The sequence below is a fragment of the Myxine glutinosa genome, chromosome 14, assembly GCF_964187855.1.
Source record: "Myxine glutinosa chromosome 14, kmMyxGlut1.1, whole genome shotgun sequence".
Taxonomy (NCBI): domain Eukaryota; kingdom Metazoa; phylum Chordata; class Myxini; order Myxiniformes; family Myxinidae; genus Myxine; species Myxine glutinosa.
Genome location: NC_136274.1, coordinates 55,082,620 through 55,109,629, shown reverse-complemented (window position 1 = coordinate 55,109,629; position 27,010 = coordinate 55,082,620). Strand labels below are relative to the sequence as shown.

Genomic DNA, 27,010 nt, shown 5'->3' with positions numbered 1-27,010 from the left:
AGGTTATATGTATATGTATATGTATATGTATATGTATATGTATATTATGTATATGGCTTTACCCAGTCAGCGTCCGAAGCGAAGCTGGAGTGACTGAATAGCAAATATGGACTTTCAAATGAAGAAGAAGAATCCAATATATATCACTCCGTGAAGAAGAAGAGGCCATCCGAAAACTCTTCCGTTCTTCGTGCCAATGGCTGCCTGTACTCCGGTGTCTGGCGTCGGTGATTTGGACAGTGTTGAGCTGCCTGAGGTACGGACTGAATGTGCGATGCACGAATGTGTTTGGATGTCGGGTTAATGTGAACAAGTAGAGTGAAGGACGAGGCCAAAGGAGCAGACATTGTCGCATGTTGTGCCGTGTGGCCTGGTTCGTTGGGCTCGCGAAAAAAAAACCATAAGGTTATTGGGTTATAGGTGTTGAGGAGGTTATGTTATGGGTAAAATGGAATAAGGGGATCATTGTTGAGGATGATAAGGTGAATGCGGGGTGAGAGGTGAAGATGACAAGATGAATGAAGAAGGGTTTGGGACGATAACGTGAGTGAGGGATTGAGGACGACGAGATGAATGAGTTGAGGCCGATGAGGAGTTGAGGGGTTGAGGACGATGAGGGGTTGAGGAGGATGAGGGGTTGAGGAGGATGAGGGGTTGAAGACGACGAGGGGTTGAGGACGACGAGGGGTTGAAGACGACGAGGTGGATGAGGGGTTGAGGGCGACGAGGTGGATGAGGGGTTGAGGGCGACGAGGTGGATGAGGGGTTGAGGGCGACGAGGTGGATGAGGGGTTGAAGACGACGAGGTGGATGAGGGGTTGAGGACGACGAGGTGGATGAGGGGTTGAGGGCGACGAGGTGGATGAGGGGTTGAGGGCGACCAGGTGGATGAGGGGTTGAGGACGACGAGGTGGACGAGGGGTTGAGGACGACGAGGTGGACGAGGGGTTGAGGACGACGAGGTGGATGAGGGGTTGAGGACGACGAGGTGGATGAGGGGTTGAGGACGATGAGGGGTTGAGGACGACGAGGTGGATGAGGGGTTGAGGCCGACGAGGTGGATGAGGCCGAGGGGTTGAGGACGACGAGGTGGGTGACGGGTTGAGGACGACGAGGTGGATGAAGGGTTGAGGACGACGAGGTGGATGACGGGTTGAGGACGACGAGGTGGATGACGGGTTGAGGACGACGAGGTGGATGAGGGGTTGAGGACGACGAGGTGGATGAGGGGTTGAGGACGACGAGGTGGATGAGGGGTTGAAGACGACGAGGTGGATGAGGGGTTGAAGACGACGAGGTGGATGAGGGGTTGAGGACGACGAGGTGGATGAGGGGTTGAGGACGACGAGGTGGATGAGGGGTTGAGGACGACGAGGTGGATGAGGGGTTGAGGGCGACGAGGTGGATGAGGGGTTGAGGACGACGAGGTGGACGAGGGGTTGAGGACGACGAGGTGGACGAGGGGTTGAGGACGACGAGGTGGACGAGGGGTTGAGGACGACGAGGTGGACGAGGGGTTGAGGACGACGAGGGGTTGAGGACGACGAGGTGGACGAGGGGTTGAGGACGACGAGGTGGACGAGGGGTTGAGGACGACGAGGTGGACGAGGGGTTGAGGACGACGAGGTGGACGAGGGGTTGAGGACGACGAGGTGGACGAGGGGTTGAGGACGACGAGGTGGACGAGGGGTTGAGGACGACGAGGTGGACGAGGGGTTGAGGACGACGAGGTGGACGAGGGGTTGAGGACGACGAGGTGGACGAGGGGTTGAGGACGACGAGGTGGACGAGGGGTTGAGGACGACGAGGTGGACGAGGGGTTGAGGACGACGAGGTGGACGAGGGGTTGAGGACGACGAGGGGTTGAGGACGACGAGGTGGATGAGGGGTTGAGGCCGACGAGGTGGATGAGGCCGAGGGGTTGAGGACGACGAGGTGGGTGACGGGTTGAGGACGACGAGGTGGATGAGGGGTTGAGGACGACGAGGTGGATGACGGGTTGAGGACGACGAGGTGGATGAGGGGTTGAGGACGACGAGGTGGATGAGGGGTTGAGGACGACGAGGTGGATGACGGGTTGAGGACGACGAGGTGGATGAGGGGTTGAGGACGACGAGGTGGATGACGGGTTGAGGACGACGAGGTGGATGAGGGGTTGAGGACGACGAATGGTTGAGGACGACGAGGTGGATGAGGACGACGAGGTGGATGAGGACGACGAGGTGGATGAGGACGACGAGGTGGATGAGGTCAAGGATGACGAAGTGAATGAGGTCAAGGACGACGAAGTGAATGAGGTCGAGGACGACGAAGTGAATGAGGTCGAGGACGACGAAGTGAATGAGGTCGAGGACGACGAGTTTATTGAGAGGATGGAGGTGCCGACCAGTTGATTGAGGGGGTGGGTACAAGTCGGCCGCACGGTGGGTACAACAAGTCGGCCGCACGGTGGGTACAACAAGTCGGCCGCACGGTGGGTACAACAAGTCGGCCGCACGGTGGGTACAACAAGTCGGCCGCACGGTGGGTACAACAAGTCGGCCGCACGGTGGGTACAACAAGTCGGCCGCACGGTGGGTACAACAAGTCGGCCGCACGGTGGGTACAACAAGTCGGCCGCACGGTGGGTACAACAAGTCGGCCGCACGGTGGGTACAACAAGTCGGCCGCACGGTGGGTACAACAAGTCGGCCGCACGGTGGGTACAACAAGTCGGCCGCACGGTGGGTACAACAAGTCGGCCGCACGGTGGGTACAACAAGTCGGCCGCACGGTGGGTACAACAAGTCGGCCGCACGGTGGGTACAACAAGTCGGCCGCACGGTGGGTACAACAAGTCGGCCGCACGGTGGGTACAACAAGTCGGCCGCACGGTGGGTACAACAAGTCGGCCACACGGTGGGTACGTCAGCTGCACAGTGAGGACAACATGGAAAGAGGAGGCCTGTGAGTAAAGGTGAGTGTAGTTCGGATGACGGCCCATTTGTTTGGGTGAGGATGTCGCGAGTCAAAAACCTGACATGTTTCCGGTTCCCTTTCACTTTCAGGTTTGTACATCATTGGTGTCCAACGTGTGTACACAATGTCAAAACTCATATACAACACTTGTACCTCGTTAAACCTTTCTTTACGCAGAACTGATCCAGATGGTCTGTGTGTATATTTATTAAATGCAAAATGTGAAATGGTCATTTTTCTGGTAATTCATGTTCTGCTGAAGTCCATTCGTTACTTGTAAGCACCAAGTGAATGTGAATGACGTCACGGAGGTTACATGGTATTGAGTAAAGGTATTGCAGGTAGGTTTGGTGACAAAGACGCTCTGTCTCGTGTGTAGAGATTGACAAATCTCCAATACCTGTTGGTGGTTGATGTCTTTGGACAGCACCGGGACATCTCTCCATTATTGATTCATTATTTATTTCCCATTGCACTTGAAAGACTACCGGCAGTTTTTTGAGGTCAATATTCAACAATATAAGAGCAGTATTTAGACTATCCAAGCTATTATTGGACTGGCAGGATGGTCTAGGACTCTAGGCCCTCAAGGTACGCACACTCACCTATAAGCTGTCATCCTGGTGTTTCACAGGTAGGGCGATTCATCAATGTGTGTGCCTCCCTCGGATGGACGGTAAATGATGGGGAATCCTGTCTGCCGGCATTAGTTGGTGGACGTTAAAGATCCCACGGTGTTCTTCGAGAAGAGTACGCGAGCTATCACCGGTAACCTGAACAAATCCAAAATTCCTGCCCCGACTTCCAGTGTCAGAGTGGCGACCTGACCAGGATTGTAACCCCAGCCGAATAAATTGCTTTGGTAGAACTGACGCTCTGTGTAGAGCATAGCACATGATGAGGCTATTGTTACCTCCGCCACCGAAGGTGGATGGAGGTTATGTTTTCACCCCTGTCTTTGTTTGTTTGTCTGTCTGTGAACAACATATCAAAGAGTTATGGACGGATTTGGACGAAACTTGGTGGACAGGTCGTGTGTGTGACAAGGACGAATTGATTCGATTTTGGTGAAGATCCGGATCCAGATACGAGAGTTATTTAATTTTCTTTTCAAGTGATTGGGCTAAAAACGATATGTCGCACGATATTTCAAGAAGTTGTGGACAACTTATGACAAAAGTTGGTGAATGAGTTGGGTAGGTGATAAGAACGAGCCAATTCGATTTTGGTTCATGTCGGATCCAGATCCGGCCTATCAGTTGGATACAAAACGTCAACTGCTCAGCCTGGCGGAGGTATGCTCTCTACCGAGTGCCGTTCTAGTTGTATATTAGTGGTAGGAGTGACGGGCCATCCACTTATTATGTATGCATTGGGAATGTGGGGGTGAAGAGGGGTAAGTGGGGGTGTTTGGTTGGGAGGGGGAGTGGGGACAAGCAGGAGTTTAAGACATTAATAGACAATGGAGAATGTTAAATGAAAATCCAACCTGGTTTCCAAGTTTCCTAAAGCAAGGGTTCAGTTGGGAGTACAAACAGGCCGACCCAGATGGTCGAGACAACAAGCGAGACAGGAGAGATCTCCACAGGACATTACAATGGACCACCACCCAGTGACTGCGCGCAATGGTCACAAATTTCACAAAATTTTAACAGTTGTAACTTGTACAGGTTTACCCCCGCGCTTTGCCGGCGTTCGTGAGGTCTTTCGGTTGGACCCTTAATCTGAGGTGGTACCCACCCACTCGCTTCGGTTTATACGGGTGGTATCTTGGAGTCGGCGGTTGTTACCATCACCAAAAGCCAAACTCCAAATTTCCGCCCTGACTATTACTGCCAGGGAGGCAATGGTAAACCACTCGGTGTATTTGCATGCTCAGGAAACTGCTAGTCCCCTCTACCCCAGGAAGGCTATGAGATTGATCCACGTACTCTTGCTCTTCACCTGACCCACATGTTTATTACTTTGGAACTCGATGTTCTCAGATTTTGTCCATCATTGCGCTAGTTTAAGGTGTCGGAAGGGAGTCGAAGGGAGGAAGGGTGTCGGGGTGAATTCCATTCAATGTACAATGTGCGCTGAGTGGGTTCATCAAAAATGTAGTGGTCTGAGAGGGTCATTAACCAGTGTGGCAGCTACATTCAAATGTAAGGTGTGCACAGAGGGAGCTGCAGATGGAGGAAATGTTGAGTTGGATCTTGGAGACGGCGTGAAGCTGGAAGGTGTGAAAACATTTTGTTACCTAGGAGACATGCTGAATGGAGAAGGTGGATCAGACTCGGCAATGGTTGCTAGAGTGAGATGTGCATGGAAGATGTTTCGGGAACTGAGTGGCGTGCTGATGATGGGAGCGTTGTTGAAGCTGAAGGGAAAGGTGTATGCTGCATGTGTGAGAAGTGTTATGATTTATGGAAGCGAGACATGGGTAATGAACGTAGAGCAGCAACGAAGGCTGGAAAGGGTGGAAATGCGAATGGTTCGGTGGATGTGCGGAGTATCGTTGAGAGAGAGGAAGACAAATGATGAATTGCGAAAGATGATGGGAATAGAGCCTGTGATTGATGCTGTGAAGAGAAACAGGTTGAGATGGTTTGGTCATTTGTTGAGGAAGGATGAAAGTGACTGGCTGAGAAGAGTGATGGAAATGAATGTAGAAGGAAGTAGAGGACGGGGAAGACCGAGAAAGACTTGGCTAAAGATGGTGGAAGAAGAAATGTGTGCAAGGGGGTTAACAAGGAGAGATGCAGAAAATAGAGCAAAGTGGAGAAGATTGTCATGGGGACCGCAAGGCTAACCCCCACTCTAGCAGGAAAATGGCCTTAAAATGCGTGTTGTTGTTGTTGTTGTTGTTGTTGTATTGCGCTAGTTTAAGAATAATTAGTTCAAGTCAATGAACCAAAGCAATGATTTTGTTTTCCTCATACTTTAGATGTCTGTAAGTACAAAAACATCATTTTGTTGCTTTGATAACTTTTTGAGGAAACACTGCTGTCGTGTTTGTTTAGACTGATTCCGAGCCGATCAATGAGACCGGGCCTGAAGCACCAACCGTGGAGACGAGCGTGAAGGAAATGACGACCGATGAAGTGCACGTGCCCCCTGTCGACGAAGAGAACCTTGAGCTCCTCGTGTCAGTCACAGAAGACGAGGAGTCCAAAATCCAGTCTGAAATGGAGGACAAGGACAAAGTGGTTAGCAATGGAGCAGAGACCATGAGCAGCACTACATCAACAGGTAAAAGGCCCCCAAATTCTCGCTCCGTTGAAAATACATGCTCCTGTCATCTGCATTCAATGAGATTGAAGAGTATTCTTCTAAAATATTTTGAACTTTGTGACATGGAAGTTGCGTGTTACATGGACCCTGGTCCTCTTGGCGAGGTGTTTGAAGCAGTGGCCATTTTGTTTTAAAATATTCTTGAATGTGCAGCCACAGAGCAAGGAGACTGTAATGGAGACGACCCGATTGGCGTGGTTCAGAACGAAGCACACCAACCGGCATCGACTTCAGAGAAGAAGAAAAACAAGGGCCTCGGTAAGCCGTCGAAGCAACGGTCTCTGATGGTCCGCCATCTTTGGTCGCGAGTGCCCGTACCCGCTCAAAACTCCACCGATGCCGGATGTGTGTGACCCCATTCTCTCCACACGTTGGCATTGTTTCACCATCTTGCCGTGTTTCATGCTTGATACTATACCTCTCGTCACTCGCCCAAGCAGGCAAGGAGGTGACGCTGCTTATGCAAGCCCTCAACGTGCTCAGCATGCCCGAGGAAAAGCTGGCGGCGCTCTGTACCAAGTACACGCAGCTGGTAAGTCCATGGATGCACATCGCACACCGTTGTGTGGCGCCATTTTGGGAATAAGGTTTTGTGAATGACCTTTTTTGGGGTCGGGATAAACCCCATAGGTTTTTTCCCTTTGGCGTGGACAGGACGTGTGCTGGAGAAATGACGTCCCTCCAAACTGCTCGGGGAAAATGCTTATGATGAATGTTTGTGCTTGCGAATTTGACATCACCGAGGCACACGGTGATGCCGTTTTGAATAATGTCAAATTGTTTGGTCACGTGCGCACGCTCGAGCCTTCCTGGCTGATAGTTTTAACACCTCAAATCGTTGGAAATCTTTGAGGTAGAATTTTGAGTTTGGCTCTGATTGGTGGTGAACATTTTGAGGTGCCTGGTCCTCCTGGGTGCGAGCTGTGATGCTTGGCTTGGGATGCGCAGCCGTGCCGCTGATGCGGTGGCCTCAGTAGGTTGGGGAAGGAATTTGTAATTTGGTCATGGTGCTGATGATAGCTTGCCTACTCTTCTCGAAGGACGCCGTGAGATCTTTAATGCCCACCAAGTAATGCCGGTAGATGTGACGCTCAGTTGAACGTCCATCCGAGGGACGGCACACGTATTGATGAATCGCCATGCCTGTGAAACACCAGAATGACAGTTTGTAGCTGTGTCAGGATTCACACCGAGTCTATACAGCTTTGCGGCGAGTGTGCGTATCCCTAGGCCATCTTGCCAGCCAGTGCTGGGATTGATTTGCAGTGACGGCAGCCCCTTCACGTTGCAGTTGGAGGAACATCGCACGACACAGAAGCAACTAAAAGCTTTGGAGAAGCGACAGGCACAGTTGGTGAAGGAAAGAGACCACCTGCAGACCGAGCATAGCCGCGCCGTCCTGGCTCGGAGCAAGCTGGAGAGCCTCTGCCGTGAGCTGCAGCGGCACAACCGCACGCTCAAGGTGCCCGTTTCAACTTTTTGATGAAAAAATTGTTTTTAGATATTGAAGTCTTTGTAAGTAGCAGTCGATACAACTGTTTGTTGGTACTCCAGCAATTATGTGACTTGACTTGTAGGCCTTTCTTGGGATGCAGCACTGGCATTGCATGGTTACTCTGACTCCATCTTGTCCTGTTATTAAATGAACTAGGGCATGCCCGTACTATATATATATCTAAAATTATATCCCCCCCCTCTATTTACATGAAATGGTTTGGTCCATTCGCAAAGCCAAAGCGAACGGCTTGCGAGTACGGTGACAATCCCCCCCCCCCTCTATTTACATGAAATGGTTTGGTCCAAAGCGAACGGCTTGCGAGTACGGTGACAATCCCCCCCCCCTCTATTTACATGAAATGGTTTGGTCCAAAGCGAACGGCTTGCGAGTACGGTGACAATCCCCCCCCTCTATTTACATGAAATGGTTTGGTCCAAAGCGAACGGCTTGCGGAGTTTGGTAAAGAAATCGCCATAGCTCGGTAACTACTTCTCCGATTAATATGAAACCTTGAAAAGGCACATCCTCGGGTCCCCAGCAATATACCTGGCAAGTTTCAAGTATATCGGACCCGTGGTTGTCGAGAAACAGCGGTCACAGACAAACACACAAACACACAGACACACAGACACACAGAGATTACTGGAATTATAGATAGACTAGGGCATGCCCGTACTATATATATATCTAAAATTATATCCCCCCCCTCTATTTACATGAAATGGTTTGGTCCAAAGCGAACGGCTTGCGAGTACGGTGACAATCCCCCCCCTCTATTTACATGAAATGGTTTGGTCCAAAGCGAACGGCTTGCGGAGTTTGGTAAAGAAATCGCCATAGCGTGCACAAACGCGCAGGAAAGCGAAAGAATCGCAAATTAGTTTTAATTAGTTTTAAAACATAGTTTAACGCCAACATAGTTTGCCAACGTGAAATAAATGAATACGCTCTCAAATGTGCCGTCCGAGGCAGAGTCTGTTCGGCACGTTCGGCACACGTGATAGCTCGCTGCTCTCTGATTGGTTGAATCGTTTTTTGGACATAGCTCGGTAACTACTTGTCCGATTAATATGAAACCTTGAAAAGGCACATCCTCGGGTCCCCAGCAATATACCTGGCAAGTTTAAAGTATATCGGACCCGTGGTTGTCGAGAAACAGCGGTCACAGACATACAGACATACATACATACATACATACACACAGAGATTACTGGAATTATAGATAGATGAGGTCGCGGTGGGTGGAGGCTGAATTGGACTGATATTTGCCATCTCGCAATTTCACATTGCACCAACCTTTTATTGGCATAGTCATTTAAATGAAAACATCAAGCTTAAAGTTGTCAGCGTGGTTTAGGAATAAGTCGTCCTCCCATTATTCTTTCAAATGACACATTTGCGAGTCATTCCCAATTAATCGCAGTTTGCAACGCACTTCACCTGCGTTTTGAATGTGAACACGTTCCGGTGTACCTTGAAAACTTTTTCCAATGGAAGTTTAGTGCATTTGTCGGGGCCTGCTTGGTGATACAGCAGCGCATTCACTGCTCCAGCTCGGGTATGGGACATTTTTTTCCCAAAACGCATAACACTCCTTCGTCTGTCGACATTCGCTCTGTTATTGGACGTCCCTCCCACTCCATGGGCCCTAATAATAGCCTGGACTCTTACTGGAACATCCATTGAGCTACATTTTGAGATGGATTTTTCCATCACCTCTTGCATAACGCATCCTGCATTTCCTTCAAATTCGGTCGTTATTGAGCTCATAATTGTTTTGACACAACCCACAGACGTCTCTATCCCGCTGGAACAATGTGTTTGTGGACTCTCATTGCTCCAGAAAACCTGTTCCCACATTCCGAAGACACAGGATACCCATTTGTTACACACCAGATGACTTCATTCATCACTCACAACGATGAAATGCCCGAGTGCAGCTGCTCTCCCATGTCGTTGCACGGAATGCTCGACTCGAACTGTGCTGGTTCTTGCTCGACATTCAAATGACTTGCCCGACTATTTTGTCACATCGTGGAGGATTTGATCACGGTTTCAATTGTGTTGTACTTGATGATGATGATGATGATGGTGTTCCCACCTGTTGATGTATGGGCTTGGTGAGAATGGTTGAAGTTTTCTTTATGGAGATGCCAACGCTGTGGAAGTGGATCATCATTCCTCGTTGGAGGTCAGAAAACACCCTCTGGAACAACACATAATGAAACTGCTTCCATATTCTTCCGTATGCAGCACAAGGCTGCAGCGTACCATCATTGCCTGAAGGTGTGCTGTCTGTAGGTTAGGGCAGGAATTTGTACTTTGGCCGTGGTGCTGGTGATAGCTCACCTGTTCTTCACCAACAACACCGTGGGATCCTTAACATCCACCAACTAATGCTGGCAGGCGGGATGCCCAGTTTAACATCCATCCGAGGGACGGCACACGCATTCATTAATCACTCTGCCTGTGAAACACCAGGATGACAGTTACACCTGGGTTGGGATTCAAACCCAGGCGAGACGGCTCAGAAGCGAGTGTGCGTACTTCTAGGGCAGGAGGCCATTCCGCCAACTCCGTAGCCCAAAGTGGGGTTAAGCATTTGCTTCACTCTGTCTGTCTGACAGATGTCAGTCGATGATTGAGGAATTACGTACTCGATTTCGATTGAATTTTATATTTTGAACACGGGAACATGAGCCTGCAGTTCAGCAGTACCATGGCTCTGAATTAGGAAAATTGTACGGAATATCGTCCCGAGCGAGTATGAGCACTTGCTTCAGTCTGTCTGTTCGTTCTCCAAAATAGAAAAACATTACAAACAGGAAACTTGCTGTTTGTAGGGACGTCATAAATGACACAAACAGGTACAAACAACTAATTTAAACTGTTAATTAAGGTGGTATAAATGACGGTGCTTAATCGGCGGTAAACTTCCGAATAAATGTTGGATTTTTTTCCACAGCCTTTAAAACATTTTTTTTTTTTTTTTACTTCAATTGAATTATACAGACTTGGCATTTAATATGGAATATATATTTTTTCTTGACTTGGGTTTACTTTCTTACCTCAGTATATCAATCTGGTGAGTTTCTTTTACACTTTGGTGATTTATTTGTTAAAAGAACCATGTCACTGATTGTCTGTCGCAGCAAGAAGTCAACAGGATTATATCACCGGTGGCGTGGCAAAATATACGGACAGGTGCATTTGATGATTGGCTTCACAGTCGGGTATACAAGGGTTGTTGCGTTCTGTATTAGTGGAAAACAACTGCTGCACGTCTCCAAAAGTTATTGCCGCTTCCTCTGGAGATGGTCCGTCAAATCGACAATGCTGTTTGTCATGGAGTGGTGGCTTTACGAAATTACGGCATGAAACCGTGCTATTGCTCGGCAGTATGGCATCACTCAAGGTCAGGTGTCAAAGATCCTGAAACGAAATGCTCAGAGGGGTGTCCCTACTCCAATACCGAGGCCAGGACGTCCCCGCAGAACCACAAGGAGGGATGATCGCCAGCTGCACCGGTTAGTCCGCAATGGCCATACCAAGTCAGCTAATCGGCTTAGGTCTGAGTGGCAGCAACTGACAAATGTGCCTGTATCCAGAAGACTAGTCAACCAACGACTGGTTCAAGCAGGCTATCGTGCCAGGCGTCCCCTGAGAAAGCCACGCCTGACCAGACAACACCACCAGCGCCGATTGCAGTGGGCCAGAGAGCACCGTCAATGGCAGCCAGGACACTGGAATCACATGATCTTCAGTGACGAGTCTAGATTTCTGGTCTATCGTCAAGATGGCCACGTCCGAGTGTGCAGACAAGTGCATGAAGCCTACAACAAAGATTGTATAGTGCCAAGAGTCCAAGCTGGAGGTGGTGGAGTGACCGTTTGGGCTGGTTTTCATGCAGGGGGCAAAACTGACCTGGTTGTTCTGAATGGAAACCTGAACCAGTTCAAGTACAGGGCCTTTCTGGAAGAAACATTGCTTCCATTTGCTCGTGCAGCCTTTCGAGGAAACATTGTCTTCCAAGATGACAATGCATGGCCTCCTCGTGCTCGCATGATCGAACACTTTCTTGCTGACCGTGGTGTAGAGCATATGGAGTGGCCTGCCATGTCCCCGGATATGAATCCGATAGAGAACTTGTGGGCAGAATTAACGCATCAAATCGACCACTTGGACCAGCAGCCGACCTCTGTGCGTGAATTGCAGCAGGCTATTGTCACTGCATGGCAAGCGATTCCTGGCCAAACCTTGGCAAATCTCGTGCACAGCATGCCTCAACGTGTACGTGCTCTCCTGAATGCTTGTGGGAGTTACACGAAGTACTGAACTATAATTTTACTGTCCGTAATCCCAGTCGTAATTTAACTTTTGTTTTTGTTAAAAAAAATTTGGGCTAATGTGCAAAATAAAGAGATACTTCTGGAAAACGTACAGAAGTTTAACACAGTACTGTCCATGAATTAAGTTCGATATCAGTTTACATCACTTTCAAGGATCAATTTATTTGTTTCGAAATGTCAAATGTGGTTTTTGTTTCTTTTAAAGGTCACATTAACAAAATCTAGAATAATTTCAACATAATTCCAATGAACTTTTGGTTCTAAGTCATCTTGAAAAGTAAGTTCACCCCCACAAAATAAATATTCTATATTAAATGCCAAGTCTGTATATTTGAACCCTGTAGAACACTAATTGCCTTGTTTGCATTTCGAAAAACCTTCAGTTTAGCATTACTGTACTTTGAAAAACAAAAAAAAACTAGAAATAGCAATTGGAGATTGCAAACCCTCGCCAGGACGTGTTTTAGTGCTTTTTAAGGCTTTTGTGTTGAAACACTGAAGTTTGAATGGAGAAGGTGGATCACACTCGGCAACGGTTGCTCGAGTGAGATGTGCATGGAAGAAGTTTCGGGAACTGAGTGGCGTGCTGACGAGGAGGGGAGTGTCGTTGAAGCTGAAGGGAAAGGTGTATGCTGCATGTGTGAGAAGTGTTATGATTTATGGGAGCGAGACATGGGTAATGAACGTAGAGCAGCAACGAAGGCTGGAAAGGGTGGAAATGCGAGTGGTTCGGTGGATGTGTGGAGTATCGTTGAGAGAGAGGAAGACAAATGATGAATTGCGAAAGATGATGGGAATAGAGCCTGTGATGGATGCTGTGAAGAGGAACAGGTTGAGATGGTTTGGTCATGTGTTGAGGAAGGATGAAAGTGACTGGTTGAGAAGAGTAATGGAAATGAATGTAGAAGGAAGTAGAGGATGGGGAAGACCGAGAAAGACTTGGCTAAAGGTGGTGGAAGAAAAAATGCGGGCAAGGGGGTTAACAAGGGGAGATGCAGAAAATAGGGCAAAATGGAGAAGATTGTCATGGGACCGCAAGGCTAACCCCCGCTCTAGCAGGGAAAATGGCCTTAAAATGCCTGTTGTTGTTGTTTGTGTTGAAACACATATGGTGACTCGACTGAACCGCGTGACCAATGACGTCATCATTATTTATTTATTTTTCTCCACCGATTTATCCCTAGATGTTGGCCTGGTGTTGGCTTAGCGGTTAGGGTGCCAGCTTTGGATCCTAGGATCCTGGGGTTCAAATCCCGGTCGATCACTGAATTAACGCCAGGGGGGTTGACTCAGCCTGTCATCCTTCCGAGGTCGGAAAATTGAGTACCAGTTCACTGGTAATTCCCTGTGTGTCGCAAGAGGCGACTAACAGGGTTGGTGGCAGGAAGAGCATCCGGCCGTAAAACATTGCTTCAAAAAGGGGACCACGGTCCCCGAAAAAGGCCAACCCCCACCCTGCGGGGAAAAATGGCCTCTAAAGGTGGTTCTTCTTCTATCCCTAGATGGCGGTGAAGAAATTTTATCTTTATTTGATGAAGTTTTGTACTTGTTGAATTATGACGTCATAATGGAGGCACCGATGACATCATCATTAACAGATGTTATTCCCCATGGAGGGTGATTTACAATGAGCCGTGTCTTAATTTTTATAAGCAGCGCTTTCAGAGATATAGAGGTGCAAAGTTTTTTTTTTTTTTTTCAAGATGGCGCCCATACCACGTGACCTATAACGTCATAATTATCATTAGAAAAATTATACCTGTGGGTTTTTTTTTTTTTTTTTTTTGAGTTGCACGTATGGTGAAAATTTCCTGTCAATTGGACCAACGGTTGCAGAGAAAATCATTTATTCTGTGCGGACAAACAAGCAGACAGACAGACAGACAAACACTCAAATGCAATACCCTCTCCTCTGGTGAGGATAAAAATATCTTTACACTATTTTAACCAATTAAATTTGCTGCAAGTGAGGGCGGAGTAACGAGATTGACACGAATGGTGGCGGTTGCGATGCAACCACAGAGCTAACTTCGTCCAAAACATGTTTGTTTAATTGCATCGTTTTCTCAAAGATCGTTCTGAAATCGTCAATTTATCTGAGAAGAGTTTGCAAAAGGTTAAACTCTGTACTGCTCCGTTTGATCCATTGGCTCCGTATGGTTGCTGTCACATCTGTTATTCGAAGTTTATGAACAAAGCTAATATAGATCATGATCGGAAACGCAAAGCAAGAGTTGAAAAGACCCTTCCCATGTCCTTTTTCTCAAGACTGTGTGGGGGTAAGGTGTTCTATGAACTCTCCAGTTCATATATTAGTCCTCCTCTTCCTCACCCACCCCCATAACAAAAACCCTGGCACATGGGCAACTGTTTTAAAGAAATAAATAAAGACATGTCAGATGACTTTTCCAAGGATAAAGTAAAGTTGGAGACTAAAGCCATTCATGTCTCTGCACCGTCACTAGGAGGAGAATGTTGTGAGAGCACGAGAGGAGGAGGAGAAGCGCCGGGAGGTGACTGCTAACTTCCAGACCACGTTGGCAGAGATCCAGGCACAGATGGTCCAGCACAACGAGCGAAACACCAAGCTGAAGCAGGAGAACATCGATCTCGCCGAGAAACTCAAGAACATCGTGGAGCAGTACGAGCTGCGAGAAGAGGCAAGTATCAAGTATCAACCTTGAGGAAGGAAACAGATAGATGGGCAGGGGCTTACATATACTGTGTATTCCAATTATTTTGATTCCTAAACTTCTCTGCAGGTAACAAAAGGTTGAAAGCAAAACTCTGTCGGGGTAGAGGATTACAACTGTGGGTGTGTACGCAACTATCATATCTGTGTGTAAAGTGTACAGATTAAGGATGCTTTTTGTACACGTAGTCGAGGCTCATGGAAGAGCAAGTACTGGTACACTGAACGGATGATTACGATGCAACAGGCCAAAAGGAACACCAGAGAGAGAGAGAGGGGGTGGGGGTGGGGGTGGGGGGGGCGAACAGCAAAGCCGTGGACATAAGATGGCAGACAAACTGAGTGAAGGGAGGAATGTGGGACAATAGAGAATGCATGGGTGGACAATATAGATACAGAAGGATGCAAATGAGAACAGGAAATGTACTCAATCTTTCACAACTGAAAGTGGCATGTTAGAGGATTTGGCAAGAGAAACATGCCAGAGACGAGCAAAAGTTTGAAGGAAAGAGATGGCAAAGGGATCTGGAGTAACTAAAAACTTTAATCATGGTACAGGTGCTTCGTCATGGTTTCCAAACATCTGATGTGGCAGTAAAATGCATTTGTCCAAGAGTGGGTGCTCTGATGGAATAGAAGGCAGGTCCTTGAATATTTTATAAGCAGGTCCTTTGAATCCACCTCAGCATTGTGGGTTCAAGTTGTTTACTTTCAGAAGTCATTTCTCATTATGCAACTCGCAGTCATTACAACTCAAAATCAACAAGATTGACCATTCAGCAATGCAGAGGCTAGTGTGTGTGTGTGTGTGTGTGTGTGTGTGTGTGTGTGTGTGTGTGTGTGTGTGTGTGTGTGTGTGTGTGTGTGTGTGTGTGTGTGTGTGTGTGTGTGTGTGTGTGTGTGTAGTGTGTGTAGTGTGTGCGTGTATATATATATATATATATATATATATATATATATATATACAGTATATATATATATACATATACATATACATATACACACACACAGTGGCTATAGAAAATCCACACCCCTTTCAAATTTTTCACCTTTTGTTGCCTTGTAACCTGGAATTAAAATGCAATAAATCAGACTTTTTCCACCTTTATTTACACATCATAACCCGCAACTTTCAAGTGAAAAACAAATTCTACAAATTTAAAAAATATAAAACTAGAATATGTCGGTTGGATAAGTGTCCACCCCCTTGAGTTCATACGAGGTGGTAGCACCTTTGACAGCAATTACAGGTGTATGTCGTTCGGATAGGTCTTTGCCAACCTTGCACACCTTGATTGGGCAATGTTTGCCTATTCTTCTGTACAAAACTGTTCAAGCTCAGTCAAGTTGCGTGGGGAGCATAGATGAACAGCAATCTTCAAGACAAACCACAGATTTTTCCATTGGATTTAGGTCGGGGCTCTGACTGGGCCACTCAAGGACATTTATATTTTTGTTCCTGAGCCACTCCAGTGTAGCTTTGGCTTTGTGCTTTGCATCGTTGTCATGCTGAAAGGTGAACTTCCGTCCACATTACAGCTTTCTTGCAGAGGACAGCAGGTTTTCCTCTTGGATTTTTTTCTGTGTTTTGCTCCATCCATTTTCCCTTCAATCCTGACAAGTGCCCCAGTCCCTGTTGATGAGAAACATCCCCATAACATGATGCTGCCACCGCCATGCTTCATAGTAGGGATGGTGTTCCTTGGGTGATGTGCTGTTGGGTTTGCACCAAACGTAATGTTTTGCATTTAGGCCAAAACTTTCCATCTTCGTTTCGTCAGACCACAGAACTTTTCGCCACATGGCTTCAGAATCTCCGGAGTGGTTTTTTGCATACCTCAAACGAGACTCAAGATGAGCTTTTATGAGCAATGGCTTCCTTCTTGCCACCCGAGCATACGGGCCAGACTTGTGGAGTGCTTGGGATATTTTTGTCACATGCACACACTGACCAGTCTTTGCCATAAAGGCCTGTAGCCCTTTCAAAGTTCCATTGGCCTCTTGGTGGCCTCTCTGATCAGTTTCCTCCTTGCTTGGTCATCCAGTTTGGAGGGATTACCTGATCTAGGCAGGGTCTTGGTGGTACCATACGCCTTCCACTTCTTAATGGTTGTCTTGACGTTGACTATGCCCCAAGGGATATTGAAGGCCTTTGAAATATTTTCATACCCATCCCCTGATCTGTGTCTTTCCACAACTTTATCCCAGATTTCTTTTGAAAGCTTCTTGGTGCTCAGGGTTGAGTCGTTGCTGTGAAATGCACTACCCAGCAGAGGAACCCGACAGGAACAGCTTATTTTATTCTGAGATAATCAGAATCACTACAATTTAACACAGGTGGAGGCCAATTAACTTCATGTGTGATTTTGAAGGTGATTGGTTACACTTGAGCTCATTTTCTAAAGATATTTATAAGGGGGGTGGACACCTATCCAACCAAGATATTCTCGCTTTGTATTTTTAATGTTCTGAAATTTGTAGATGTTGTGGGTTACGGATTTTAAGTTTTGTGGATTTTAAGTTGTGGGTTACGGTGTAAATAAAGGTGGAAAAGTCTGAATCAATGTATTTTAATTCCAGGATACAAGGAAGCAAAAGGTGAAAATTTTGAAAGGAGTGTCCAGACTTTCTGTAGGCACTGTATATTATAGTAGATCAAAATGAATGATCTGGAATAAAGTAGTTCTGCGTACCGACTCGCACACTTGTCAGCATAACTTTTGGGAATGGATTAGGTTAACACTTAGGATATGTCCTTCCCTCTCCCTTTCATTTTCTGACCCCAGCATGTTGATAAGGTGTTCCGGCACAAGGACCTGCAGCAGCAGCTCATGGACGCGAAGCTGCAGCAAGCCACGGACCTGCTCAAGGCAAAAGCGGACCAGCACGGCAAGGAAAAGGAGGTGGTAAGTGGCGACTCCGGATTGTCGGCGAGGTCACGCGCTCACCCGTTCCAAGTTGGCAAGATGCTGAAGAGGTATTGTATGTGCTCGTCGCGCAGATGCTGAAAGAGGTTGTGGCCAGTCAGAGAAAATGTGAACTTATGAAGCAGCAAGAAGTCCAGCTAAAGCAACAAGTAGGTCGCTTTTTGACCGTAGGTCTCGTTTTGACTTTTGAAGGTACAAAGTGACCATTCTAATGACCTTGTTACTTACCGCAGCTCTCTTTGTACACCGAGAAGTTTGAAGAATTCCAGAGCACTTTGTCTAAAAGCAATGAAGTTTTCAACACTTTTCGCCAAGAAATGGAAAAGGTATGGGATGAAAGTGATTTGCAGTAAATGACTAACGGGGCCGAGAGGTGAGATTATTGGATTGACATCTAATGCCTAGTTTCAATCCATCCTAAGGGAGCACCATGAAAGATTTGGATTTCATGTTTTGAGAAACCAAATTTATTATAACGAGATTTATGGGGTGGGAGAGAGGATGGATTTCTGGTCAACCCTTAAATGCCTCAAGGAAATTTTCAATGGACCCAAAAAGGGCAGCACCACCCAAAGTTCCAGAACCTAATTATGATCCTTGCTCTGACCTGTTGAACCCTTTGCAGCAGCAGCGAGTCGTATTTGCTTAGTGAAGATCTAAAGTTGCCAAAATGCTATTTGTAATCAATCAGATGACAAAGAAAATCAAAAAGCTGGAGAAGGAAACAAGCGTTTGGCGAAACCGATGGGAGAGTAGCAACAAAGCATTGCTTGACATGGCAGAAGAGGTAAGGATGTTTTTATTTTTTTAATCTACTGATCTACAGGTCAGGTGAGTGATAGAAAGGAATATACACATTACTTAATGCATTTTAGGGTTGGCAGGCTGGCCTAGACTCCAAGGTAGGCACACCTGTCTCTAAGCTATCTAGCCCGGGTTTGATTCCCGATCGAGGTATAAACTAGGGTCATCCCGGTGTTTCACAGGTATGGCGATTCATCAATATGTGTCCCACGGGTACGTTAAACTGGTCGGCCAGTCTGCCGACATTAGTTGGTGGATGTTAAAGTTCCCACGGTGTCTTTCGCGAAGAGTAGGTGAGCTATCGCCGGCACACTGAACAAATTACCAGTTCCTGTTCTAAACTACAGAGGGCATCAGCAGCACATCCGTGCCCTCAGCCAATGAGGCCACCTTGCAACCTTGTGTTACATACAAAAAAAGTTCCGTTTTGAACTTTTTTTATTTTTGTAACTAAAATGCTTCCCATGCTTTGAGGTTCTCGTTGCATGCTTGACCAACGTAAAGATTAACGAATCATCGAAATAATTGACTTTTGGCATTCTTTCAGCAATGTTGTGAAAAGTTGCTTGCACGTCGCTTTAAAACTACAAACTCTCTCCACGGTTTTGCGGGGGACATTTGCAAATATTGTGACGAACACAAGTGAGTGAGGTTGCTGCAAGAATGAAAATGGCAAGGTTTGTCACACAGTGGACAAAAGTACCATTTTTTTTTTCTCACCAAAGCAAAATGTGGCTTAAGGATTAAAAAAAAGGTAATGCCCCCAAAAAAACATTGGATAACCGTGACATCATCTTTTAATTACCTTATAAAGCAAGGAAAACGGTGAAATTAGATTAAAAATGCTTTCAGATTTTAAGTTAATATTTTGAGGTCTGAAGTAAACTCAATGGTGATGTCATCATTTCCATTAAACTGATCCATTAGGTGATGTGATGTCACGTGTTGTCTTATAAATTCACAAATAAATTGTAGAATTCCAATTCCTAAATTGAATTTTAACTGTTTATCTTTGCTTTCATGGTCAAGGATTTTAACATTACATTACAGTACTTTATTTCATTGCCTGGAAATATTATATGTTGTGATGTCATGATGGGTTTATCCAACAATTACTCCCAAAACAAACAACGATAAAGCATTTCCAAAATCCAAAGTCCATCCGGATCTGCTTTGTACTCCAACTAAACCTGACAAAAAAAAAATTGCATCATTTATGAATTGGTTTTCTTCCTATGTTGATAAAATAAGGGTTTGGTGAAAATTTGAGAAAAGCTCAAATGGCAAAAAAAAAAACAAGAAGACGTCATGCAGAGCACGATACTTGCAAAATCCACCCCCCTCCCCCCTCCCCCCTCCCCAGAAAAAAAGGTTGCAATTGATCCAGTAAATTGTCCATTTCATAAAAATCAAAATTGACGATTTTCATCAAAGCTCAGGTCAATAGGATGAAAAGTGATTATTTTAGAAGTTTGACCTAGAGTTGACCTTTGACCTTAAAATAGTTGGTTTACCAATTCAGTGAGGCAATATGCAAATGCTGTTCTATTTTCAAGTCGATCCGATGAAAATTGATGGTTTTTCAGATGAAAAATGATTTTGGAAATTTCACCTTTGACCTTTTGACCTCAAAAAGAGTTGGTTTTCCAATTTAGTGACAATGTGGAAATGCTGTTCAATTTTCAAGTCAATTGGATTAAAAATGGCGATTTTAGAAATTCGACCTCAAAATCAATAGTCAATTGTGATGACCTCTACAACTTGGTGAAGTTTCGTGAAGTTTGATTGAAAATTGTGACCCGTAGGCGACTGACCTACAAACAGACAGAATAACGCACAAGACCAACCAATATACTTGAAAAATCTTCGATTTTGCAAGTAATAAACAGACATTACAAAATCCTGCTGTATGTGCAAAGTGGCAGATGGGGTAATAAGGCCTATTTCTACTGATCAACATTGCCCTTGGAAATTTTGATAAAATTGGGAATTAGTATTCTCTGTATTCTTAAAGGTTTTTTGAAAAACAAAAGCTCAAATGGTAAAAAGTTATGGAGTGGGCAGATTGAAGCTATTAGAAAACCCCTTCTGCTGCGAGGTGGGCGGGTTAATTATGTAAACAGTAAAATCTCCCGCGATGAAGCTGATTCTGAGGGCCTTTCTCACTCACCGCAGGCAGGTTGGTGGTCTTTCTGTCTTCTACCAACTCCTCTCCGGCCTTGCTCCCCCAGCTCTCTCTGGGCTCTGTCAGTCTGTCCCCCAAATATACCTACAGGTCGCACAAGATCTGCCAGCAACCCTCTTCTGGTGAAACTGCCAAAATCAAGACTCTGCTCACCTTCACCCTTTCATTCCTCTTTTCTCCCACCTCTGGAACAAACTCCCTCACTCTCTTCAATCCCACTCCTCCCTCCAGGTCTTTAAAACAGCTGTTCACCACCATCTCTTATCTTCCCCCATCTAAAACCTTGACATTTTCTACCTCCTTTAAAACACCCCAAATCCACCTCTTTCAATCCTCAACTTCTTTCCTGAAATTCCGAGTGAAATTTCTAGTCTGGTTAATTTGCTTTATACCGTGTAAGCCCTCCCTCCTCCCAAGCCCTTCCCCTTCCACAGAGCTACCGACTTGTTCTCTACTGTTGTGCTTGTGTGCTTCCCTTTCCCTCCCCCTCTTGTCTCCCGCTCCCTTCATTGTATTTTTGTGTCTGTGCATGTTGTTATGTTCAATGTGTTAGCTCTTACACGAGCCTCGATTCGGTATACAAAAAAACCCAAAACAAAAAACCCACAATTTCGTCTTGCCCTTTTATGTCGTCACTTCATCAATACCGCTTTGATTTGCGTCGCCCAAACCCACACTTCACTGACAGCATCGGGCCTCTCTCAATGTCCGTCGCCTCAGCCTTTACCTCCACCTACCGTGTGCACGAACGACTTTGCATCGCTCGTAAAGAAATGTACTGCACTGTAGAGTAGCAAGGAGATGGTGGAAAAGTGTTACCTGAAGTGAAATGACATGTTATTCCTCTAATGGATGTTGCGGGGTTATTAAGCTAGCTTCCGGCTGCAGTGCATATCATCTAGTCGGGGCTGGTTCAACTACTTCTGGAAGAGGTACCGAAAGTAAGAAAAATTCAAAATCTAAAATGTTATTTATTTTATTTAAATATGTGGTAATTGTTTTTATTTGCGTATTTGAATATAACTGTTATTGACCAACAAAAAAAACAAACAAACCCGGAATAACATTTTAAGTTGGAATAAGGGGGCAGAGGTGCGTTTCCATCAATTGAGAGAAATTGTTGATTTACATTGTTTCGATATTCGTTGCACCTTTCTGGAATGCATCCCTGACATAAACTGGGATTTAATTGTGTGTGTGTGTGTGTGTGTGTATTAAATATATACTACATGACCAAAAGTATGTGGACACCCGAACATCTCATTCCAAAATCATGGGCATTAATATGGAGTTGGTCCCCCCTTTGCTGCTCGAACAGCCTCCACCCTTCTGGGAAGGTTTTCCACTAGATGTTGGAACATCGCTGTGGGTATTTGCTTCAATTCAGCCACGAGCATTAGTGAGGTCGGGCACTGATGTTGGGCAATTAGGCCTGGCTCGCAAACCGCATTCCAATTCATCCCAAAGGTGTTTGATGAGGTTGAGGTCAGGGCTCTGTGCAGGCCAGTCATATTCTTCTACACCGATCTCGACAAACGATTTCTGCATGGACCACGCTTTGTGCACGAGGCCATTGTCATGCTGAAACAGGAAAGGTCCTTCCCCATACTGTTGCCACAAAGTTGGAATCACACAATCTAGAATGTCATTGTATGCTGTTGTGTTAAGATTTCCCTTCACTGGAACCAAGGAACTTCACTGGAACCTAGCCCAAACCATGAAATACAGCCCCAGACCATTATTCCTCCTCCACCAAACTTTACAGTTGGCACTATGCATTCAGGCAGTTGTTCTCCTGGCATCCATCAAACCCAGATTCGCCTGCCGGACTGCCAGATGGTGGTGTGATTCATCACTCCAGCGAACGCATTTCCACTGCTCCAGAATCCAATGGTGGCAATCTTTACACCACTCCAGCCGACGCTTGGCATTGCGCATGGTGATCTTAAGCTTGTGTGCGGCTGTTCGGCCATGGAAACCCATTTCATGAAGCTCCCAACGAACAGTTGTGTTGATGTTGCTTCCAGAGGCAGTTTGGAACTCGGTAGTGTGTTGCAATCGAGGACAGACGATTTTTACACGCTATGCACTTCAGCACTCGGTGGTCCCATTCTGAGCTTGTATGGCCTACCACTTCGTGGTTGAGCTGTTGTTGCTCTGAGACGTTTCCACTTCACAATAACAGCACTTAGTTGACCAGGGCAGCTCTAGCAGGGCAGAAATTTGATGAACTGACTTGTTGGAAAGGTGGCATACTATGATGTTGAAAGTCACTGAGCTCTTCAGTACAGCCCATTCTACTGCCAATGGTTGTCTATGGAGATTGTATGGCTGTGTGCTTGATTATATATACCTGCCAGCAATGGGTGTGGCTGAAATAGCCGAATCCACTAATTAGAAGGGGTGTCCGCATGCTTTTGGTCATGGTGTGTATTATATATACACATATATAATTAATGGTACATTATAGTATTGTACTCAGTGTTGCTTGTGGTTAAATAATGAAATCGTGATATTTGCTTCGCTGCACCTTATATTGGAAGTGTCATGTCATTGATAATGTCTTAATTACCATTACATCTATTTGACGTGCTATGATTTTGTCTTGACACATTCAAAATGGCTATTTTCTAAAAATCCACAAGATTAAAAATATTTTTGTTAAAAAATAATAAAATTTTAGCCCATGTTCTTTGGTGCAAAAAAAGTGCTTCTGTCCAGTGTAATGATCCTATTATGAAGCCACTTCATTAAATAAGCCAGGTGACCATGAAAATAAGTCGTGACAAAACTTGACCATGTTTGTGCTCTTGGCAGAAAACAAAGCACGAAGGAGAAAAAGCCGCCCTGCAGCAGAAGATCCAGCGGCTGGAGAAACTGTGCCGTGCACTCCAGAACGAACGCAACGAGCTGAACAAGCAGCTTCAGCGGGATTTGACAATGCCACAGCAACCAGCAGGAGAGGTTGCCACGGCCACGCTCGACACCAGGCAATTAAACGAGCCAAACGTCGCAGCACACACGGACGGTCCTCCTGGAGAAGAGCTGGGGCAGTGCTGTCAATGAGTGGTGTTAATGCTTTGGGTGTTGTTTGCCCTGCTTTGGTTACATCGGTAGTGAGACTTGAGAAAAGTTACTTAAGCCATGTCGAACCCCAGACTAATGGTTAGCTCACTTAATCGCCTTCACCCCTCCGCCCCCCCCGGGTATAATTTTAAAGATTTAACACCATCATTCAATTTAACCATCTCCGACATGTCTCAACGCAGCAAAGACAGGTAAATATGGTGTCGCGGTCGACAGCAAGAGCACAGATTACACCAGCAGGGCAATTGTATAAGTTTCCTTTATTTGGCTGGAAGCACCAACAACACTTAGGTGGCTTGATTTGCAGAGCATCAAGACAAACATTTACAGCATAAAGTGAACAAACAACACAGCAAACGGAGGTCCCTGGCTGCTGCGGGAAGGTTTACAAAAGTGAAATTCAAAAATGCTACCAAGCTAACACGTGTTGTGGAAAAAGGAGGAAAACCAATGTTTGTTATTTATATGAATGAATAAAAACAAATTCAATCTTCTTGTTCAGGCCTTTGCTTCGACTTCGGCCGCGCCCGCTTCTGTGTCTTCGTCGTTGTATATGTTTTCAGCCTGTACATGAAAGCAAGGGGGATAGATTTTCCAAAGGTCAGTGCACAAATATTTAGACAGACTTGCAGAGGGGGCGCGGACAGCACTGCCTCCTTACCATCTGCCACACTTGCATGATGTTATCTTCGGAAACCGAGCAGATCACCCAGGGTTCGTTGGGGTTCCAGGAAAAGTCTGAAATCTTGGCCGTGTGACCTCCGTGCACAAACTGACAGGTACAGCAACTCAATTTACCAGGCAACCTCAACCACCGTCACCAATTTTAGCCAAATCCTGTAACACTTAAGTTTAGCCAAATCCTTATTTTGCTCTTTCACGAGCCTCGATCTTGTATACCAAAAAATAAAAAATAAAAAAAACACACCAAGAGCTCAGGTGGTCCATCTTCCATGTCCTCGGCCGACTGCTCCTCTCCGATTTTGCTGCAAACAGGAAAGGTTAATAAGCTAGGGCAGCAGCAGAACACTGGCAGAGCATGAAGAAAAGCTACAACACCATGTCATGTCTAACTTACACATTCCAATTCCCCCCCCACACCTTAGGAATCTCACCTTGAGCTTAGGCTCACTTTCTAGTGTGGAAAATTCCATCTGCAGCTCTTTCTGCAACTAACCCGAGACATGTAATGATTCGAACGACAGCTGCAGCACAAGCCCATAAACCTTGCCGATTGGCTGCATTGGTGAATTTTAAACAACCACTGGTCTGCATCAACAACAACCATCAAACATCAACATCAACATCAACATCAAACAACAACCATCAAACAATCTGGTCACTAATACCAGAAGTATTAGAAAATGATGCAATTCAAACCATACCTCGAGAATTATAATCACACTTGTGTACTCCTCCCTCTCTCCTGCCTTTCACATTTAAACTCCGTCCATCCGCTCCTATCTTTCAGCTTGTACCTCCATCCCACCCCTCCCAGTCTTCTCTTTCAGCTTATACCTCCTCCCACGACACCCTCCCCCCCCAATACTTTCATTATGTAAATGGCCTCTATTTCCACAAAAACGAATTCCAAGACTTTGCACGTCTTGGTGCGCAGAGGAAGTAATTGCACAATTTCAACACCTCACCTCCCCCATCCCCACACATCACAAGCAAACAGGACAGCCGGCTTTAACTACAGTCTTAAAATGGCTCTCGAGTCATGGTTCAATATTTGGCTTCAATGAAGCAAACATACCTTAGATCCCACACGTTAAGCCTGCGGTCAGTACCACTCGATGCTAGGATGGTTTCGTTGTGTGGAGACCACTGAACCTGTTGATGGCACCGTCACAGACACCAACACGCACACAGACAAACAATTCAGGTTGCAAAGAAAATGATAATTTGTATAATGTCAAAGTTTTAAAAACTATTTCTGCACATCACATGCACACCCGATCCATTACAATAACTTGTCCCTCTTGACCTTGCCGTGACGTCAATGCCCTGTTCCTTCGGAAGAGGCAAACGACGTCAACTACCTATCCCATCTGCAGAAGGCAACAACATGGCCTAGCCCAACAATGACATCCCTTCAGGCAAGCCCAGCAATTACAATAGGGCCTTCTCCCTGTGGGTGAGGCCAATTACATCCCTGCCATGTTTTTGCACAAATGGAATGGGCACCTGAATCAAACAAAATTGATGTTCAATCCGAAGATAAATTGCATTAAATTCTGAGACGAAACGGCAATGGGAGGAATTGGTCTTTGGGGGTCACTTATTTCAAATCATACAAAATTGGTTTGGTAGGAATGAGTTGTGCAATCACTCCAAACGGATTACCTGGAATATTTCATCCCGGTGAGACTCAAAGGAATGCAGCTTCAGTTTCAAGTTTCTCAGATCCCAGAGAGCGACCGTCTGCATACAGAGCAGGAATGATTGGCATGGAGTGGGTGGGAAATGGATGTTCAGAAAAACAAAAAACAACCCAATTCATGTTGGCATGGGTTGACAATCAAGGTATTTGGTGATGGCATTATTGGCAATCAAGGTAGTTACCCCAGCATGGTTTCTGTTCCACATAAAATTAGGAAGCAATCATGTTAATGTGCGTCATCCCAGATAAATCGACCAATGCGGATTAGTCTCCACTGGGTAGTAGTAGCCAGGTTAAAACTCACCTGGTCAGCAGAGCCTGTAGCTAAGATGAACTCGCTGTAGGGATTGAAGGAAAGGCAGTTGACTTCAGCTGTGTGAGCATCCACGGAGTGGCTGGGCTTCGAGATGTTGTTGGAGCGAGTGTCCCAGCTGCAGATCGCAGAGAAGGAAATGCCTTGTTGGGGACAAAGCAACCAGGGAGCTATCCAAATAGTCTATTACACAGTAGCTGGACGACTACCTCTGCAAAAGTCATCAACCCACGAGATCAAGGAACAACCAACATGGCTTGGAACAACAAACAGGTATCCATGGCAGCTCAAGTGATGATGCCACATATCCAAGCAGCGAGCACACCGCTCTGCATAAAACAGCGGAACTCCATCCTCGAACCCTTCACAAAGATAGGATCGAACTCCGACACATACTTTTGTCACGATTTCTCACACTCATCGGATTACATTTGTTGCCAATATTACTCAACAAATTCCCTCAAAGGTCCACAACGGATCTCTGGATAGACAGAGGCAAAGTTACATTGTGATCAATATCCCTAAACCTAACAGC

General features: G+C 45.9%; 2 protein-coding genes across 8 annotated transcripts in view; one reads left to right on the top strand and one right to left on the bottom strand.

Annotated features, from left to right (window-relative positions):
- Window positions 1-145: 145 nt before the first annotated feature.
- LOC137439795 (alpha-taxilin-like) lies at window positions 146-24,269 on the top strand. 2 transcript variants are annotated; one of them, XM_078768511.1, is made up of 12 exons: window positions 154-256; window positions 3,593-3,726; window positions 5,964-6,192; window positions 6,388-6,492; window positions 6,675-6,766; window positions 7,526-7,696; window positions 14,547-14,741; window positions 17,560-17,679; window positions 17,775-17,849; window positions 17,934-18,026; window positions 18,392-18,487; window positions 23,507-24,269. In XM_078768511.1, exons 3-12 carry the CDS (start codon window positions 6,030-6,032, stop codon window positions 23,753-23,755), a joined length of 1,359 nt encoding a protein of 452 aa, XP_078624637.1. In that variant the 5' UTR covers window positions 154-256; window positions 3,593-3,726; window positions 5,964-6,029; the 3' UTR covers window positions 23,756-24,269. The 2 variants fall into 2 exon arrangements, with proteins under 2 accessions (XP_067991994.1, XP_078624637.1); XM_068135893.2 differs by lacking the exon at window positions 3,593-3,726 and having other exon boundaries at window positions 146-256.
- Window positions 24,018-27,010, bottom strand: part of LOC137439796 (histone-binding protein RBBP4) — an 18,099-nt gene continuing 15,106 nt past the window's right edge. For all 6 annotated transcript variants that reach the window (XM_078768512.1, XM_068135896.2, XM_068135897.2 and 3 more), the window contains 6 exons: window positions 26,467-26,593; window positions 26,126-26,203; window positions 25,536-25,612; window positions 24,705-24,762; window positions 24,438-24,548; window positions 24,018-24,340 (listed from right to left, as the gene is read on the bottom strand). In XM_078768512.1, coding sequence (XP_078624638.1) covers window positions 24,275-24,340; window positions 24,438-24,548; window positions 24,705-24,762; window positions 25,536-25,612; window positions 26,126-26,203; window positions 26,467-26,593 — 517 coding nt within the window. In that variant the 3' untranslated portion in view covers window positions 24,018-24,274. The remainder of the gene's footprint in view (window positions 24,341-24,437; window positions 24,549-24,704; window positions 24,763-25,535; window positions 25,613-26,125; window positions 26,204-26,466; window positions 26,594-27,010) is intronic.